A 21,553-nucleotide genomic window follows, 5' to 3' on the forward strand; every position below is an offset into this window, starting at 1 on the left:
ACACGCTTTCATGAAAGCGGTATTCCCTGATGGCTGAACAGCTTTGGGCTGAATTCGAACATCATTTTTGCAGGCCAGGTCTGTTCTTGCCTTTCATCATAAATGCTTTGTGCTCTCAATGGGGCACAAATTCCTACATACATCTCAAAAACTTTTAAAAAGTCTTTTCAGAAACGTATAGACTGGACAGAGCAACTCATTATTGCAGCTCATGCTTCTGCTTACAAAAGTAAGTATCGCACAGCGGGATATTCTGCTAGCACACCAGCGCCGAGATTCTGAACACCTTGGTTCGAATCTCGGCTCTGCTACCGGTCAACTGGGTGCCATCTAGCTGGCAGACACAAATTGGCCACCATGTCTGCTGGGTGGGGAAATGACCGAACTAATGCCAAGTTCACACTACACGACTTTTGGAGTTGCCGGGTCGCTGTACAGTTTACACTACACAACTGGATCTCTTGTAATCGGGAGTCTTTTAAGTTGGTGTGGCTTTCACACTACACGACTGATAGGCGATAGGGGGTTTCACACTACACCATCTATCACCAGGATGAGTCGGTCTGGTCTCGCAAGCAACGTTTTGTCATGAAAACAAACAGAAGTGATGAGGGATTTAATGATGCCATGTTCAAAAATGCACGTCAACAATAAGCAAGCAATCAAAGCTGTTCATGCGCTGATGTGCAGCGTAAAATCAAAGAGGGTAAATAAATGAATCTAAGTGGATTTGGGTACACGACCTGCAGGGATTGTCTGCTATAGTGAGTTGGAAGTTAATAAATATTTTTTGCAATGCAACGTTGGTATTATGGTTTGGCGTGGACGATAAGGTTACAAATACTGTAAAACTTGAGCGTATGTGCCGATGTATTTTAATGTAAACTATTTTATGCCCCTGTCCCACGTATTTACATCTCCTCCCCCGCATTTCTCCTTTTACATTTACATTTACATTTTCAGCATTTAGTAGACGCCTTTATCCAAAGCGACTTACAGTCCTATTACAGCCTTTCTCAAGGGCCCAACAGCAGCAACCTGGCAGTGGTGGGGCTTGAACCAGCGACCTTCTGCTTACTAGTCCAGTACCCTTACCACTAGGCTGCGGCTTTCCCTCACCCCGTGACCTGCGTTTTCACTGGCTGTAGTTCGATAGCACACTCGATGCCAGTCAGCCAACTAATCCAGATATTTAACATGCTAGATATCTGTCCTCAGTCGAGTGCTCAGCGAGTCGCTTGGATAGAGTGAACAGTTCACACATAGCGAATGAGAGCCAAGTCTCAATCACCAAGCAAACGCTGAGTTACCTCGGGGCCACAGAGCTGGCAAGATTGTGTAGTGTGAACTAGGCATAAGTGGGTGGGGTCTTTAAACACTGTGGTTAGCGGATAGAGGCGCATATGCAGATGCTCGGGCGTAAAGAAGGGGTCCGCTAGGACTGCGCACCTGTCGAAGGGCACATGAACAGCAATATACCCTCCTCGACCTCAAATGCAGTCAGGGATCCACAGCAGCGGAGGACAAATTGACTACGATAAATCGGTAGAAAAAGGGAGATAATGCATGAATAAATTGAAAAAGGGAAGTAAGTATCCATATACTTTTATACATCTTATGAAAATTAATGGCGGCGGAAGTCTCTTAAGTTAGGTGAATATTTCTGTGACCAGATGCTTCACGTAACTGCTGTGAAAATGAGATTAGCCCACATTAGCCTTGATTTCTTCTCTCCGCTTTGAATATGCAAGTCTGGTCTCGGTGTAAATTGTGCTTTAGACCCTCTTGAACTTTTGTCTCCGCTGAGCTTGGAATTAATTAGAGAAACCAACACTTGCTGTTGTCACTTCACATTTTAGTAATTAAGTTTGGTGAGAAGAAGAGAAATAAATAAAAAAAAATCTGTCAAACATCCAAACATTAATTATTTAGTTTCTTTAACCAAACTAATTAGTGCATAATGAATTCATTCATTCATTATGTATATCAGTGTCAAACACAAACAGAAAATGTTGTACAGCTCGGTAATATACACAGATAAACCAAAACATTAGGACCAGTTCCACAAAGTTGAATCAGTTCATCTGGACACAAGTTTGTTGTAGAGATACGTTTCGCCACTCAGTCCGATTGACTTCTTCGGTCTGAGCTGGTTGTAGATACCCCAACCTTATATGCAGCCGATTTGCATAACGACCGTTCATCGCTCATTGCATGACAATGAAACCGGTGATCAGGTCCATATGCAAATCACAATGACCAGCCACTGGCGAAACAGATGGCCCAACATAGAAGATCAACCTCTTCTGGCCAGGACTCCGCGATTTACACCCACCTGCAAGCCAGCGGCCACTCATTTAATGATGAAGATGTGCAGATCCTTGACAAGGAGGAACACTGGTTTGAACGTGGAGTCAAAGAGGCCATTTATGTGAAGAGGGAACGACCATCTCTGAACCGGGAAGGGGGCCTGAGAGTACATCTTACAATACCGTAATAGGAGCTATACCCCAACCATATGTGAAAGGCACACATGGCCATTGTAATTAATGGTCATTGTGATTTGCATATGGACCTGCTCACCGGTTCCATTGTCAATGGGCGGTGATCGGTCGTTATGCAAATCGGCTGCATATAAGGTTGGGGTATCCACCACCAGCTCAGACTGAAGAAGTCACTCGGATTGAGTGGCGAAACGTATCTCGACAACAAACTTGTTCCAGATGAACTGATTCAACTTTGTCGGTTTGTGTACCTGGATTATTGAGCATGCATCAACAGATTAGGACCAGTTGTCTAATATGCTGTCAGAACAGTTACGAGAGACACAAGACAAAACATCTAAGGGAATTTAGTACAAGACTCCTGTGGTATCGGGTACCAGGATATAACCAGCAGGTCCTTCAGCTTCTGTCTGTCGTCAGGTGGATTGTCCTACAGTACATTCTGGTGTCATCTCGACTTCGAACGAGAGAAAACATTGCTCTGATGTCCAGTTAACGGTGGACAGAAGTTAGCATGGGCACTTTGACAGGCCTGTCACCACGCAGCACCATACACAGAAGTGTTTGATGCACTGTGTGTTGTGACACATTCCGTTCAACACCAGCTTTAAAATGTTCTGTGGGCGACACGTTGGCTAAGTGGGTAGCACTGTCGCCTCACTGCAGGAAGATCCTGGGTTTGATTCCCAGGTTGAGCGGTCTGGATTATTTCCGTGTGCAGTTGCATTTTCTCTCCCTGTATGTGTGGGTTTCCTCTGGGAGCTCCAGTTTCCTCCCACAGTACAAAGACATGCAGTCAGGTTAATTGGAGATACAAAATTGTCCATGACTGTGTTTGATATTGAACTTGTGAACTGATAAATGTTGTGTAACCAGTTATTATCTGTCCTGTCCTGTCATGAATGTAACCAAAGTGTGTAAAACATAACATTAAAATCCTAATAAATAAGTAAACTGTTCTGTAGTTTGAGTCACAGTAGCTCTTCTGTTGGTCCACTTTTCTAGAACAATAATGAGTCTTGGCTGCCCAACAACCTGTCCGGTTTTTGGCTTGTTATTCCTCGGGCCACTGTCTGTGGGTACTTCACACATCTACCAATAATGCTGTTTCTAAGATTTTTCAACCCAGATGACGACTTGGTTCTTATGAAAGTATTCCTGCACAAGAACTACAATTACTTACAATCAGCCCAACATTTATTGGATCTTACATTTTCACTCTTTTGATCATTTATTAAATGTATAAAAATACAAATAAAACATTTTCAATGTTTTTACTGACCAACCTCATTGTATTTTGTAATTATAAACGCATTTATGTTTCCCAAAAAATGTTTACACATGTAACACAATTGCCACTGTGTTACATCACATTTACTATTAGTAAGACTTTTGGGACTGTATGTGAAATGCAAATAAAATAAAAATGCAGTGTTCCTTACATTTACTCTGACTTTTATTTGATTGCAGAATTCATGTTTTATCTGCTCAACTTAATTTCATTTCTTAATATACCTTCATTCCTGCATTTCAGGCCTGCAACACATTCCAAAAAAAGTTGGGACGGGGGCAATTTAGGGCTAGTAATGAGGTGAAAAACCTAAATAATGATGTGATTCCAAACAGGTGATGTCAACAGGTGATTGTAATCATGGTTTGGTACAAAAGCAGCATCCAGGAAAGTCTTTGATGAGCAAAGATGATCAGAGAATCTCCAGTTTGTCAACAAATGTGTGACAAAATGATTGAAATGTTTAAAAACAATGAACCTCAAAGAAAGATTGGAAGGGATTTGCACATTTCTCCCTCTACAGTACATATCATGAAACCATTCAAGGAATCAGTAGGAATTTTAGTTCATAAAGGCCCAGGGCGCAAGCTTAAGCTTGAACGCTCGTGATCTTCGATCCCTCAGACGGCACTGCATCAAGAACCGCCACTCAACAATATTTGATATAACCACATGGGTGAGGGATTATTTTGGCAAACCTTTGTCAAGCACTACAATACAGAGTTACATGCACAGATGATACTTAAAACTTTACTGTGCAAAAAAGGAGCCTTATGTTAACCATGTCTAGAAGCGAAGTTGACTTCTCTGGGCTCGGAGGCATCTAGGATGGACCGTCACACAGTGGAAACGTGGATTGTGGTCAGATGAATCAGCATTCCAGGTCTTTTTTTTTTTTTGGGGAAAAAATGGATGCCATGTGCTCTGGACCAAAGACGAACAGGACCAGCCAGACTGTTATCAGCAAAAAGTCGAAAATAATGGGACAAAATAAAACCTGAAACACTAAATTGCTTGGTATCCTCTGTGTCCTCAAGTGTGGTGAACAGGATTGGCAACATTACAAAGTGGTAAATGCTTTACTGTCCCAACTTTTTTTGGAATGGGTAGCAGGTCTGAAATGCAGGAATGAATGTTTATTAATAAATGAAATGAAGTTGAGCAGATACAACATGACATAGCTCAGGTTCATCCTGTCTGCAATCCAATAAAAGTCAAAGTAAATGTAAGAAACTCTGTTTTTTATTATTTGCATTTTCCATGCTGTCCCAACTTTTTTCTGATTTGAAGCTGTACATTCTTGTTTGATACAGGACTTTATCTGCTCAACATTTTTAGTCACTGTTGTCTGATTTTCCTATTTAAGGTGCGCCATACATTTTCAATAAGAGACAAATCTGGACTGCAGGCAGGCCAGTCGAGCACAAGCACTGTGTGTCTACAGAGCCACTTTGTTGTAGCGTACAAAACGAGGCCTGGCATTGTCTTGCTGATGTGTTTATAGACGATCAACTAACAATCGCTTACCGATCAACAATGTGTCATCAAAGAAAAACAAAATATCATCAAAAAACATTCAGTGCCTAATTCCACAATCACTAGTTTGACTAAATAGGCTGAACTGACACTGTCCAAAATCTTCAAATGCCAACACCATATTAATGCTATGGTTTTAAAATGGTCCAAAAATTACCTGGTCAGGCGTCTGCGCACTTCATAAATATTTTTGCATACATTTAGTTATGTTTAATTCCTCAACTGTAACAATCTCGCACCAGGACCTGCCTGAGACAGAGTCACATGGAGAGCAGTACCACGTATGGACAGTACCTGTCGTTTAATCATTTCTCATGCAGTCATGAAGACCGTTCTCACCTTTAAACACAGCCAGTCATGTGGCTGGTCGAAAGCTCAGCTGAGATCATAAGTGTCTACATACACTGATCAGCCATAACATTAAAACCACCTTCTTGTTTCTACACTCACTGTCCATTTTATCAGCTCCACTTACCATATATAAGCACTTTATAGTTCTACAATTACTGACTGTAGTCCATCTGTTTCTCTGCATGCTTTGACTCTCCCAGGACCACTACAGAGCAAGTGTTATTATTAGCACTGCAGTGACACTGACATGGTGGTGGTGTGTGCTGTGCTGGTATGAGTGGATCAGACATAGCAGCGCTGCTGGAGTTTTTAAACACCTCACTGTCCCTGCTGGACTGAGAAAAGTCCACCAACCAAAAATATCCAGCCAACAGTGCCCCATGGGAAACATCCTGTGACCACTGATGAAGATCTCAAAGTTGACCAACTTAAACAGCAGCAATAGATGAGCGATTGTCTCTGACTTTACATCTGGTGTACCAGTGGACCAACTAGGTATACGTGTCTAGTAGAGTGGACAGTGAGTGGACACGATATTTAAAAACTCCAGCAGCGCTGCTGTGTCTGATCCACTCATACCAGCACAACACACACTAACACACCACCACCATGTCAGTGTCACTGCAGTGCTGAGAATGATCCACCTCCTAAATAATACCTGCTCTGTAGTGGTCCTGTGGGGGTCCTGACCATTGAAGAACAGAGTGAAAGCAGGTTAAAAAGTATGTAGAGAAACAGATGGACTACAGTCAGTAATTGTAGAACTACAAAGTGCTTCTATATGGTAAGTGGAGCTGGTAAAATGGACAGTGAGTGTAGAAACAAGGAGGTGGTTTTAATGTTATGGCTGATCGGTGTATGTCAACTACCACGTACTCTATATTGTAGAGGTTTGTTAATAAGCAATAATTTCATACACATAGATTTTTATGTGCAATCCTGAAGATGTTGATGTGCGTAAAGTTGCTCTTGGTGTTACCTGAATTGAATAAATTTTTTCGAGTAACAGTGTAAATTTTTTCTCAGCATGGGATTGATTAGATTTGTTTGTGAGTTCTGGAGCCCAAAGCTCATGTTCTGCTCAGTGGAAAGTAGGACAGAATGAAAAAAAAAAATCTGATCTGTGATCAGGTTGGATTAGAAAGTGAGCAGATACATTTAAGTGTGAACAAGATGTTCCTTTAGTGTTTTTTTCTTTTAACTCAGACTTACAAAATTGTTTTTAATTTTTTTTGGTCATTTGTTGCAACCTGTGTGACCCGGCCAGTTCTGACCAGATGACTGGGTTGAAGAATCTCTTTTACCCTTTTTCCACTGACGCAGAATGGGCTCCGTTCCGGTTCACGAACTTGATTTTGAACTGGTGCCACATGTTTCCAACAAAGGTTTCAGACTGCAAACTCAAAACAGTTCAAAACTGGCACCACAGAATACTAGGTTTTTCAGCGTGAACTGTAATGGCATCTGTGGGCATGTCAAGTTGTAGAGGTTTGGGTGCTTTCTAGGGCTGCAACTATCAATTATTTTTGTAATCGAGTATTCTATCGATTATTCCAGCGATTAAATCGGATAAGAAATACTTTTGCTTTAATAAAGAGAAAAATAAATACATATAAGATTAAATAAGACGTGTCTCTTAAAAAACTGCACATTTTTATTCCTTGCATACAGTACAGTTTAAAGAGAACACTTTTGAAATGCAAAAACAAATACATCAAAAATAAATCAAATTACCTTTAGGCATAAATAATAATAAACAATAATACATGAACATTGCCTCGAATTTGTGCAACTTTCAGAGCTAAAGGTTTCAGATACAGCTCACACAGAACATAAAGCTTTAATATTTTTTTGGAAGGTTTTGTGGTATTTGTAGGAGGTTCTGTCAGGATTGTATCTGTCAGATGAGGTAGATTTGGTGTTTTTGTGCGTGTACGTATGTGTTTGCCTAAGTCTTCAAAAAATCGTGTGGTGGTTGCAATGAAGAAAAGTCAGTGTATCAACACGACGCTCTAATGGTGTGGATGTTATACCGAGTTTTTGTTTTTTCAGCTTGAAATGATCTCAAACTTTCCGTGGTTTTCTCTGTCCAGTCTTCTGTTTGCTATTTTCTCTCTTTCTATATTTTGCAGTCCACGCTATCAAATCTCGGCTGCGTCCTAAATCGCTACGTTCACACTAAACAGTACGCAGGAGCGGCGAGCGTGTCCAAATACATGGTATTCATTAAACTGTACTCAAAAAGCACCTGGTTTAAGTCCTGTTAAGTACTGTTTAAGTATGAGATTTCGGACGCAGCCCTCGGCTTTTTCACGTCACCTGCCCACAGCGTAAACAGGTTGTGCAAAAGTGAAAGTCGTACATGCGAAACACTGTGAGCTGTATATAGTTGTATGGATTAAACGATGCCTCGATGCAAAAAATTTGAATAGATGATTTTTAGTAATCGATTTACTCGAGTTTCTCGAGGAATCGTTTCAGCCCTAGTGCTTTCACATGAGAAGCTGCAAAACCGCTTTGCACTGCTGTGCCGTTGTTTCCTATGTAGCTTGACACTGTACTTCCAAGTTCACCTGATTGAATTTTGAGCCAGTTTGTCACTGATATTTTCAAAGCGCCCTTAATGAGATGAACTGTTTGATATGATGTGGTAAAAGCAACCCAGACAGTACTAACAACACTTAACGTGAAAAAAAAGCTTATTGTGGCTTGTCTTTTGGCAGTACAGAGCACTTATAACCAGTTATAACAGAGAGAAATTTAGTGTTTCTATGTCGTCTTTTAGTACATTAAGCCACAGTTAGCTTTTTTTATGTTTTCGATTCTCCCGAGAAGCTGATTTTCAAAACCCCGAGCTGCAAGACAAGTTTAAAAGTAAAACCACCACACAGTGACTTATATCATTTAAAGTTGATGTGTTAGAAGCAGGAAAAATTGGCAAGCGTAAGGATTTGAGCACAACAATGAGTTTGAGGTGTTGACTTGGCCTCCAAATTCCCCAGATCTCAATGGATGTGCTGGACAAACAAGTCTGATCCATGGAGACCCCACTTCTCAACTTACAGGAGTTAAAGGATCTGCTGCTAACATCTTGGTGCCAGATACCACAGCACACCTTCAGGTCTCTAGTGGAGTCCATGCCTCGACGAGTTAGGGCTGTTTTGGCAGCAAAAGAGGGACCAACACAATATTAGGAAGGTGGTCACAATGTTATGCCTTATCGATGTATGTCCATTACCGCATACTCCATACTGTAGAGGTTTGTTAATAAGCTGTAATTTCATACTCGAAGATTTTTTATATGCAGCATTGAAGATGTTAATGTGTATAAAGCTGCTCTTGGTGTGATGTCAATAAATCTTTTCAATGCAATGTACTGTGTATAAACTCCCACATCCTCACTGGGAGCTGGTTTTGTATTTGCTAGTTAAAAAGGCCTATATCCAAGTTTTAATGATTGATGTGTAATAAGTTGTGTTTATACAGGCAGAAAATTGAGGAACTGGAGACCGAGCGCCAGAGGCTGGAGGAGCAAAATAACATTCTGGAGATGAGACTGGAAAGACACAATCTGCAGGTATGGAATTGTTCACGTTTGTTGCTCTTCTAGGAGGGCGTGTGTGTAGGAATTTGTTCCCATTCAGTCAAAAGGTTGTTTGTCCCAACCTGTGGAATCTCCTAAAAACCTGTTACAATAAAACACATACTTATAGAATACCTCAAATACACCAAGGAAATACACCAAGCACACATGCCTGGAACCATAAAAGAAACTCTTACACAAGACAACACAAGAACAGTCGTAACTTACCTTGCAGCCATAAAAATAATGTGAGACAAAAATGTTAGCCATAAAACCACCTCCTTGTTTCTACACCCACTGTCCATTTTTATCAGCTCCACTTACCATATAGAAACACTTTGTAGTTCTACAATTACTGACCTGTAGTACATCTGTTTCTCTACATACTTTTCAGCCTGCTTTCACTCTGTTCTTCAATGGTCAGGACCCCTACAGGACCACCACAGAGCATGTATTATTTAGGTGGTGGATCATTCTCAGCACTGCAGTGACACTGACATGGTGGTGGTGTGTTAGTGTGTGTTGTGCTGGTATGAGTGGATCAGACACAGCAGCGCTGCTGGAGTTTTTAAATACTGTGTCCACACACTGTCCACTCTATTAGACACTCCTACCTAGTTGGTCCACCTTGTAGATGTAAAGTCAGAGATGATTGCTCATCTATTGCTGCTGTTTAAAATGGACAGTGAGTGTAGAAACATGGAGGTGGTTTTAATGTTATGGCGGATTAGTGTATTATCAATAACTACTTAAAAATGAAGATATGCTTAGGACATGGTTAGGGCCAGTAGTCATATATTACCCAATATTCCCAGAATACTGCTACAATAGAATGCTACTGGATGTGTACATGGTGTACGTGATAAGAACTGCATCAATCGCATTGTATGCCGTCCAACATCCAGTTCTGGCTGGTTTAGACCAGTTTCTGGACATTTTTGCCCATTCCTCTTGGCATTTCCTTTCAGCTCCGTCAGGTTGGATGGGGAGCATCGGTACACAGCCATTTTCAGCTCCTTCCACAGATGTTCGATTGGATTCAGGTCTGGGCTCTGGCTGGGCCACTCAAGGACATTCACAGACTTTCTCCAAAACCACTCCTTTGTTCTCTTGGCTGTGTGCTTTGGGTCATTGTCATGTTGGAAGGTAAATCTTCGCCCCAGTTTGGGGTCCAGAGCGCTCTGGAGCAGGTTTTCTTCAAGGATCTCGGTGTACTTAGCTGCATTCATCTTTCCCTCTATTAGGACTAGTCGCCCCGGTCCAGCTGCTAAAGAACATCCCCACATCATGATGCTGCCACCACCATGCTTCACAGTAGGCTGTAGCCAGGTGATGAGCGATGCCTGGTTACTTCCAGACGTGACGCTTGGTATTCAGGCCAAAATATTCAATTTTGGTTATATCAGACCAGAGAATCTTGTTTCTTATGGTTTGAGAGTCCTCTAGGTGCCTTTTGGCAGACTCCAAGCGGGTCTGGCCACTCTACCATAAAGGTGGGATTTGTGGAGTGCTGCCTGGATGGTTGATCTTCTGATAGGTTCTCCCATCTCCACAAGGATACACTGGAGCTCTGTCAGAGTGACCCTCAGGTTTCTGCTCACCTCCCTGGCCAAGGCCCGTCTTCTCCGATGGCTCAGTTTGGCCGGGCGGCCAGGTCTAGGAAGATTTTTGGTGTTTCCAAACTTCTTCCATTTATGAATGATGGAGGCCACTGTGCTCTTTGGGACCTGTAAATCTGCAGCAATTTTTCTGTACCCTTTTCCAGATCTGTGCCTTGACATAATCCTGTTTCTGAGGTCTGCAGATAATTCCTTTCGACCCCATGTCTTGGAGTTTGCTCTGATATGCACTGTCAACTGTGGGACCTTATATAGGCAGGTGTTGGCAATCCCCAATCATGTCCAATCAATTAAATTTACCACAGGTGGACTCCAATTAAATTGTAGAAACATCTCAAGCAGTATCAGTATCAAACAAAATGCACCTCAGCTCACTTTTGGGTGCCATATCAAAGGGTGTGAACACTTGTGTATATATGATATTTTACATTTTGATTTTTAATAAATGAGCACAAATGTCTAAAAACCTGCTTTCACTTTGTCATTGTGGTTATTTTGTGTAGAATTTTGTGACAAAAATAAGCTCAATATATTATAGAATGAGTCTGTAATGTAATAAAACGTGGAAAAGGTGAAAGGGGTGTGCAGAATTTCCGGCTTGACTGTATCTTATTATTAAATGACACATATGTGTTAAACATGGCGTTAAAACCCAAATAAATAAATAAACTTCATGCTTGAACCATCCCGGTAACTACACAGAAACCTGGTATTAGTCTTAACCAGGTAGATTTTGGATACACTATTGTGACCTAATTCTTTGTTTTCATCAGGGAGATTACGACCCAGTTAAAACCAAGGTGATGCACTTCCGAATGAACCCCACCAGCGTGGCAAAGCAGCAGCGAGCTGAGGAAATGGAGCAGCTGAAGGTGGAGTGTGAACGTCTGAGAGAGCGCCTACGCAAGCTGGAGGCTGGAGGAGCCATCATGTCTGATGATACCACGCTCATCATACCTCCCTCTCAGGAAATCTTAGGTATGAAAACTGGACATGAAGGTCTGGTCACACTGGGGTTTTAGTGGAATAACAAGGAAGTTTTGACTGGTTTTTCGGGCAATTTTTTTTGTCATTGTGTTTTTAAACGACTGAAAGGACAACTGCTTTGCCATGGTGACTTTTTAAGGGGCAGTGCTTCATGTTTTTATTTATTTATTGCATTATGCTTCCTCTCCACTAATGCCGACCCCCAATCTGATTTGAGGAGAATGAAGCTAACCCACGCCCTCTCCGACACGTGGGCAGCAGCCGTATGCATTTTGTCACCCACACTAGGCGAGTGCATATATGTGAATCAGCCTTGGATTCAGAGCCAGCCGGATGGCAGAGCTGAGACGCGATACAATATATTCGAGATCCCAGCTCTGGTGTGCTAGCGTGTGTTTTTACCACTGCGTCACTTGAGCGGCATTTATTTATCTTTAATTATTTTCCCATCATTTTCTCCTTTTTTCTCCTGATTTTAGTGTAGCCAGTTGGTCCTCCACTGCTAGGGATCTTGATCGCGTCCGAGGAGTGTATATTTGCCTGCCCCAAGCTCCCTCCAACGCGTGCCCAGTCTCTTGACCCCTAAGGTTGGATATCACACACAGAGAGCCACGCATCGATCTTCATGCTTCTCCACTTCTGAACAGGTGCCTTGGGCTGCCAGTCAGGGTCCTTGCACAGCGTTTGAAGACCCCACCCACTTTTTAGTCAAGTCTTTTCCACCCAGCAGATTGATGGCCAATCTTGTCTGCTGCAGGCTCTGCCAATTCTTTTTTTCTTTCTTTTTCTTTTTATTCTTTTAGTATTTTTATCTTTCTTTCTTTTATTTTTCTTTGTTTGTTTTTCTTTCTTTGTTTATTTTTCTTTGTTTGTTTTTCTTTCTTTGTTTATTTTTCTTTCTTTGTTTTTATTTCTTTCTTAATTTTTTTTTCTCTGTTTTTCTTTATTTATTTGTTTTTCTTTCTTTCTTGCTTTCTTTGTTTTTCTTTGTTTAGTCCAGTCTTTCCCACCCAGCAGATTGATGGCCAATCTTGTCTGCTGCCGGCTCTGCCAATTGCCCGCTAAGGGGCGCCCAGCCGACCGGTAGAAGGGTTGAGATTTGAACTCGGGGAGTTAAGAATCTCAGCCCTGGTGCGCCAGCGGAATATCCTGCTGCACCACCTGGGCACCATCTCTCATTTTTTTTCGTCTTCTCATGTGAATCCATTTCTGGTTGGTGTAAAGAAGTGGCAGTCGACTGCGCCTGTGTCTGAAAGGGGCGGGTTCTGGTCTGCGACTTTCCTCGTCATTATATGGCTAGCACACTTGCCAATTATATAGAATCCTAACAGTTCTATATAATAAATTGCATGCTTTCAACTAGAGATGGGACGATCGATCGGCTACGAATCGGTATCGGCCGATTTTTAATCAAAATATGCTATCGGCGATATTTCCTAAAAGTAGCCGATCCGATCGTGTGATCTATAAAGACCATGTTAAGTTAACAGCTCAGTGGATTGATCCAGACTTTGAGCTACGAAGCACCAACCATCACATCACCATTCATCAACAATCGTACAGAAACTATCGTGAAAGCTCTTATGATGTAATTTTGCTGATTGTAATATTTACTTTAAAAAGATAATTCAACCCGGTCACATCTGAGTCGATTCTATCAGCACGTTATATAAACTCCTGGTTCACTTTGGTAAATCGTAAGCGGTTCTTACTTGTGATGTAGATGAGAACAGAAAACGTTACAGAGCCAATCCGAGGCAAAAGTTTATTAATTACCAAATTCGTTAGTTCAGGATCATCTGCTGAACTTTTAGAAAACTTTTAGCTCCTTAGACGGAACGAGTCTGACTCGGTTACAGATCTGTGGTAATAGCAGTTTAATTAAGCTTTTTAATGAAGCTTTTTAATGTAAGAGAGTCACACAGAATGTTCTGTAGTAGCTGGTGTTTATTTAAAACCACGACATTTAATTAATAACAGTAAACACGGAGAGATAACTGAGAAGAGAAACTTACGCTTCACATAAAAACGAATCAACTCATGAATCAATGAATCACTTATAGCGATACTGTGAACAAAGCGTCTCTTCTAAAGGCACAAACACACACACACACGCGCGCGCTGCTCCGGTTTATCTTTACTGTAAGGCTCTTTTTAAGTTTATTTACTGCTAACCTCACAGAGGGGTATGAATACATACACGCACACGCCTGTTCTTGCCTTTGAGAGTTGTATAAGCTATTAACAAAATACGCCAGTGCCTGGATGGATAGGCCACACAGCCATCGTCTCCATGGCAACAGTCATAATTCATCCAGTTCTAGATTTTCTTCATAACCGAAATGTACATTTTCAAGGTAATGCACTCACAATGTTCCTGTTTTCTGCATGAGGCCGGTTTTTTATTTGTTCTGACGACGTTGTTTTTTATGGACGTGGTTTTTTATGCATCTCAATTTTCTGGTGTTTTTTTTGTATTGATAGCTGGAAGAAAGCAGGACAGGGTAAAACAATATGTGCATCGAGAAAACAAATCCTAACAAATTAGGGTGTCAAACTAAATCATTCATTTCTCATAAATGTGTGTGTGTGAGAGTTATTGGTTTTTCCTATTACATTCTTAACTCGCACTATACCAACATTTCAAATCACCATTATCAGGTGGCAGAATGTTTGCAGGGCTATCACAGTGTTATAAATCATGCTGAAAATAAAAATACCTGCTGAATTACTTATTTATTGTTTACTCTGTATGGCCAAAAGTATACGGATACCCTCATTATTCAGTTCAGCTGCTTCAGTCCTTCATATGATCTGCTTCTTCAGTTTTTATTGTGCAGTTCCTAAAAAAAGTTTAAGTTTGAGATTGAATATTCAAAAAGTCAGGTGTCCACATACTTTTGGTCACTGGATTAAGGTTTGGGCTTTTTTTTCTTTTTTTCTTTTTATTCCATTTTCATTTTTTTTTTCTTTTGACTTTTTTTCCATAAATTTTTATTTTATGATATTTAAAATATTTTTATTCAAAGCTATATTACAGTTAAAAAGTTAAACACTTCAGCGACCTTCTGATCACCATTCCAGTACCTTACCAGTTCCCACATCATTCTTTCTTTCTTTATTTATTTCTTTCTTTATTTCTTTATTTTTCTTTATTTGTTTTTCTTTCTTTATTTATTTTTCTTTATTTGTTTTTTTGATTTATTTTTCTTTCTTTGTTTTTCTTTCTTTGTTTTTCTTTGTTTTTCTTTCTTTCTTTTATTTTTCTTTCTTTGTTGTAGTTTTGTGTGCTTCACATCAATAAAACTGTAGGTTAGATGTATTAATATTCTGCCATGTTGTGTGCAGTGTTGTAGGCCAAATGTGACGCTGACATACAAGCTTGAACGTGCAGTATACACATTCTGTACATGATAGTGTACTTATAGATCTTGATAGAAGATTAGTCACAATGATTTGATCTGATTTTAAACAAGTGACCCCCCCTCCACTCAACCCACCCTCAAAATACGACTATGAAGCTATGCCGCATAACCTCTGTGTAGGGAGAAGAGACTTCACAGCTGTTTGTTTTCTCATTCAGCTGTTCTTTAAAATTCTAATGAGTGGCCCTTTCTGATGATGTTTGGCAGATTTGCGCAAGCAGGTGGAAAGTGCTGAGCTGAAGAACCAGCGTTTGAAGGAGGTCTTCCAGAAGAAAATCCAGGAATTCCGAACGGCCTGCTATGTTTTGACTGGGTACCAGATTGATATCACCGTGGAAAACCAGTACCGGCTGACCTCGGTTTATGCTGAGCGTATGGAGGACTCCCTGCTCTTCAAGGTAAGTTTTAAGGTCTTCTGTTGACACACCAACACGCCAACAGTATGTCAAGTTTACCTTTACTTCATTATTCTTACCTTATGTTCTTAATCATGGAGATATTTGATCTTGGAATACTGTATTCCTTAGTGAGTTCAGTAAGGGCACATTCACAAAAGTGGCAAAATCGATTCTCACAATTTTTCAGCACCCCGAGCTATAACACAAGTTTAAACGTGAAACAGGAGGAGGCTGCTCAGGTGGTGCAGCGGTAAAATATGCTAGCACACCAGAGCTGGGTTTTCGAATACATCGTACTGAAACTTGGCTCTACCACCCGGCTGGGCTGTGCGGCTGCATGAACAACGATTGGCTGTTGTTCATAGGGTTAGAGGCAAGCCGGATCATGGGTTCTCATGGCTGGTGCGGTGGCGACCCCTGATGCTGATCAGGGTGTGGCTCTCCGTGCACAGTGCTGATCGGTATATATGAACTCGACTCGTGCAGGTGAAAAATGTTGAGAAGCGTCCTCAGTCAGCTGTGGAGGGTTGAGGAAAAACCAGGTAAACACTGATACATGTGGAGCTTTCAGAGTAAATTTGATGGTTATTCCACACAAATGCAGATTCGTCTCATATTCGCACTTTGATGACATTTTACCTCATCGCTCAAGCCAAGCGCTGAGCAAACCAGCTGTCGCACACACGTTGAGTTTAAGGGTACAAATTTCTTGACTAGGGCATCGAGTTTTAAAGATTTCGTGTTTAGGGACACAGAGTTACAAGGTACCACTGTACATGAGTACAGTACAATAACATTCTGATTCTGAGTGCTGTCATTCATTGTATGGTGGTCCTGGAGCCAAGAGGGTTAAAAGCCTTGCTCATGGGGCCAACAGTGGCTTCATGGCAGGGCCAGGATTCGAACCCACAACCTTCTAGTTGTAACCCACAGCTCTACCAACTAGGCTTACTAGTCCAATGTGATTTAAAATTATGACCAAGTACAACTCGAGCAATTGAGGGTTAAGGACTCGACAGGGACCCGACAGTGGTGGTGGTGGGGCTTAAACCAGCAACCTCCTGATTACCTCATCTTTGAGTTTAGGTGTTTCAGCCACACATTAGTAATAGGTCTATAGAGTCAGATTGGGAAGAGGTCCACAAAGATATGGTTTTTGCCCTTAAACAACTTTGGGATGTCCATGGAATGTCCTTCGAGCAAAGCATTCCCATCTAATGATAATGGCTGACCTCAGAAACACTCTTTTACCTGAATGGCACATTGAACTGTACGAGATGATCATTTATGCATTTTAAAGCTACTCCTGAGTTGTGATATTTAAGCTAATCTTCACACCCCTGGCATAGATGCATAGATTCCCCACTGATAGTGATATTTGTTTTTCATGCAAATGAGACAAATACATTTCCATTTTAGTTGGGTTCATGAATATGGATGCTGGGGTGATTGGATGCTACTTAACAATGCTTAACATACAAAACAAAAAAGGCTTGCCATACGCTGACTCTAATCAGAGCATATTTTCCTGATTCTACTGAGGACTTCATAGAAAAAAGCAAAAAAGTGAAACTCACTCACACGGGGCACCAACTACAACTGAGAAACTTTTTTTTTTAACTGAGTTTAAGTCTCAGTTGTGTCACTGGTTTGTTCGGCACTCTACAATTCTAAATATACAGTTGGTTGTGTCTTAGGAAGGCCAGGTAGGTAAATGCTGAGTTACCTTCATGCCATTGCAACTCTTGTTGTCCATCAGAGGGGTTGTGTATGTGGCAAAGGGTACAAAGGCAGTGGGGAGTTGGAACTTGGTAAATTGGGTGTGTGTGGGGTGGTGAAGTTAATACACCAAACAATTACTCCTAGAAATCCTAGAAACTAGCCGAACAAAGTGATGGAAGGGATGGGCAGTATTGCTTTAGGAGATCAGCAACGTCATTGTGGAACTGAGATCAGACTAGGGTTGGGCGGTATGACGGTATTACGGTATACCGCGGTATTTAAAAATGTTGACGGTATTTAAAAATGGTGACGGTATTTAAAAATGGTGACGGTATTTTAAAAATGTGAAGCGCCAAATTTCTGCTTAAGGTCCACCTTGAAAACGGAGACTTTAAGACCTGCGCGCATCCACAATAAGGGAGGGGCGGGAGTTGTAGGCGGTTGGAGCTCACTGATTGGTTGTGGAGGTGCTCACTTTTTGAGGTGATAAAACAAAAGCTAGGGAGCGCTCTACATAGGGTGTGTTCAAACACCTAGTGAGCTGCCTTGCTGTCTTACTGCCTTCATAGGCAGCTGCCTCAGAAGAGAGGATTCTATTAAGTCAATGACTTATTATAAGGCAGGTTATTCGAACATGCTACTTAGACAGCGATTCCATCGGGTTTTGCTTGCTAAGCTAACAGTTAGTATCTTGGCATTCAAAACCATGGGATGGGGTGGCACAAGGCGCTAGCATGTCACTATAACATCTGCGTGTACCGAATACGGTTACATTTACTGACAAGCCCAAACTTGCAAAAAAACACACTTGTGCAAGTTTATATGTGTGTGTGTGTCGTGCTCACTCTTCGCGATACTCGGATTTCGGATTTGAATTCCGACAATAAACAGGTTTTATTCCCCTGTACTGATGTGAAGCAGAATTGGTGTATTACAGCCAATAAGAACGGCGCAAAAATGAAAAGAACATATAAAACATATATATAACGGTTCCCAGAGATGCGACTCGGTTCATTTGAAAGAGCCATTCAATAGAAACATCCGCACCCATATCACCCCCCCCCCCCGCGGTAATACCGTACACCACGGTATTTTAAGAAGACGGTATGACGGTATGAAAATCGCCGATATCGCCCAACCCTAGATCAGACTTGTATTTCCTGCTAACTACACATACTGCACTGGCATGTAATTAAAGAAACTGCAAGGTGCCCATGACTGTGGAGACCAAGGTTCGAGGCTTGGCTCTTTTTCTTGGAATCAGCCAAGCCACGAGTACAGTGGGATTGCACATGCCTGAACTGGAAGTTCAGCCAGCTATTACCACATACAGAAGATAAAGGACTTGCTGGTAAAGTCCTGGTACCAGATACCACAAGACTCTTTCAGATGTCTCGTGGAGTCCATGTCTCAATGGGTCAGAGCTGATTTGACAGCATATTAGGCTGGTAGATTGTAGAAACCTTGAAACTGTTAAATAATTTCATTACTGGGCTGTGAGCTAGTTTGCCTGGTCAGATTTATTGGAATGGAAAAACAACACCACTCCAGTTTCATTACCAGTAAACATTTTCATCATTCACCTCCTTCATGCATCTCAGAATGGACGTTGGCAGAACTTCAAAGAAAGCCATCTTGAGTCCATTCATTCTGCCTTGAGCATCATTATCACTCCTCGGTCTGCCGCCCTGCCAGCTTTCCCCCTCATCTTTGGTTTGTTTTATCATTCCAGCACACACAATGATCCGATTTGGCAGCTCCTCAGGTCTCATAGTTCTTCTTGCTTTGTTCTTCTAATGCTGCAGTCTCCTCTCTGCTGCTGTTGTGATAATCTCATCCTGGTGGTAGTTCTTCAGGTCTGACAGTTCGACCCTATCATTCCAAGTAATGCTTCAAACTACCTCCTGTTGCCACTAATCCTGTCATTGTCTGTTGTCTTTAACCTGGTGATGTAGCCATATATACCTTATAGTCAAAAGTATATGAACACCTGACCACAAGCTTGTTGGATACAGTGGTACCTTGAAACTTGACGTCAATTGGTTCTGGGATTGGCACTGACTTTAAAAGGTGTTGAGTTTAAAGGTACAGTGTATCACAAAAGTGAGTACACCCCTCACATTTCTGCAGATATTTAAGTACTGTATATCTTTTCATGGGACAACACTGACAAAATGACACTTTGACACAATGAAAAGTAGTCTGTGTGCAGCTTATATAACAGTGTAAATTTATTCTTCCCTCAAAATAATTCAATATACAGCCATTAATGTCTAAACCACCGGCAACAAAAGTGAGTACACCCCTTAGTGAAAGTTCCTGAAGTGTCAATATTTTGTGTGGCCACCATTATTTCCCAGCACTGCCTTAACTCTCCTGGGCATGGAGTTTACCAGAGCTTCACAGGTTGCCACTGAAATGCTTTTCCACTCCTCCATGACGACATCACGGAGCTGGCGGATATTCGAGACTTTGCGCTCCTCCACCTTCCGCTTAAGGATGCCCCAAAGATGTTCTATTGGGTTTAGGTCTGGAGACATGCTTGGCCAGTCCATCACCTTTACCCTCAGCCTCTTCAATAAAGCAGTGGTCGTCTTAGAGGTGTGTTTGGGGTCATCATGCTGGAACACTGCCCTGCGACCCAGTTTCTGGAGGGAGGGGATCATGCTCTGCTTCAGTATTTCACAGTACATATTGGAGTTCATGTGTCCCTCAATGAAATGTAACTCCCCAACACCTGCTGCACTCATGCAGCCCCAGACCATGGCATTCCCACCACCATGCTTGACTGTAGGCATGACACACTTATCTTTGTACTCCTCACCTGATTGCCGCCACACATGCTTGAGACCATCTGAACCAAACAAATTAATCTTGGTCTAATCAGACCATAGGACATGGTTCCAGTAATCCATGTCCTTTGTTGACATGTCTTCAGCAAACTGTTTGCGGGCTTTCTTGTGTAGAGACTTCAGAAGAGGCTTCCTTCTGGGGTGACAGCCATGCAGACCAATTTGATGTAGTGTGCGGCGTATGGTCTGAGCACTGACAGGCTGACCCCCCACCTTTTCAATCTCTGCAGCAATGCTGACAGCACTCCTGCGCCTATCTTTCAAAGACAGCAGTTGGATGTGACGCTGAGCACGTGCACTCAGCTTCTTTGGACGACCAACGCGAGGTCTGTTCTGAGTGGACCCTGCTCTTTTAAAACGCTGGATGATCTTGGCCACTGTGCTGCAGCTCAGTTTCAGGGTGTTGGCAATCTTCTTGTAGCCTTGGCCATCTTCATGTAGCGCAACAATTCGTCTTTTAAGATCCTCAGAGAGTTCTTTGCCATGAGGTGCCATGTTGGAACTTTCAGTGACCAGTATGAGAGAGTGTGAGAGCTGTACTACTAAATTGAACACACCTGCTCCCTATGCACACCTGAGACCTAGTAACACTAACGAGTCACATGACATTTTGGAGGGAAAATGACAAGCAGTGCTCAATTTGGACATTTAGGGGTGTAGTCTCTTAGGGGTGTACTCACTTTTGTTGCCGGTGGTTTAGACATTAATGGCTGTATATTGAGTTATTTTGAGGGAAGAATAAATTTACACTGTTATATAAGCTGCACACAGACTACTTTTCATTGTGTCAAAGTGTCATTTTGTCAGTGTTGTCCCATGAAAAGATATACTTAAATATCTGCAGAAATGTGAGGGGTGTACTCACTTTTGTGATACACTGTATTTTTCCCATAAGGATGTATGAGATGTAAAATAATGGGGTTGTTTTTGATGCTTATACACTAAAAATAACACAAATATAATATAAAAAAACACTGAAATACAATTAAAACAGTTAAATACAACAAAACCAGCACTTAGTCTTTACTTCTTTATTGTTTCCTTATGCTTCTTAATTGTGGAGAGGCTTTATCTTGGAATACCGTATTCCTTAGCGAGCTCAGTAATTCACATAAGAAGCAGCAAAACCGGATTCTTACAATTTCTCAGCACTCGAGCTATAACACAAGTTTAAAAGTGAAACACCAGCTAAACACAGATACATGTGCTTTCCACGCAAACAGGCACAATCATTCTGAAAAAGGAAAGGGGGTCTTCCCTAAACTTGTTGTCACAAAGTTATGGC

General features: G+C 41.6%; 1 protein-coding gene across 1 annotated transcript in view; it reads left to right on the forward strand.

The window, feature by feature from the left end:
• mad1l1 (mitotic arrest deficient 1 like 1) overlaps window positions 1–21,553 on the forward strand; it is an 86,016-nt gene that overhangs the window by 40,794 nt on the left and 23,669 nt on the right. The window contains exons 15-17 of the mRNA XM_063009818.1: window positions 9,169–9,259; window positions 11,658–11,862; window positions 15,504–15,694. Coding sequence (XP_062865888.1) covers window positions 9,169–9,259; window positions 11,658–11,862; window positions 15,504–15,694 — 487 coding nt within the window. The remainder of the gene's footprint in view (window positions 1–9,168; window positions 9,260–11,657; window positions 11,863–15,503; window positions 15,695–21,553) is intronic.

This window comes from Trichomycterus rosablanca, chromosome 15 (assembly GCF_030014385.1).
Source record: "Trichomycterus rosablanca isolate fTriRos1 chromosome 15, fTriRos1.hap1, whole genome shotgun sequence".
Taxonomy (NCBI): Eukaryota; Metazoa; Chordata; class Actinopteri; order Siluriformes; family Trichomycteridae; genus Trichomycterus; species Trichomycterus rosablanca.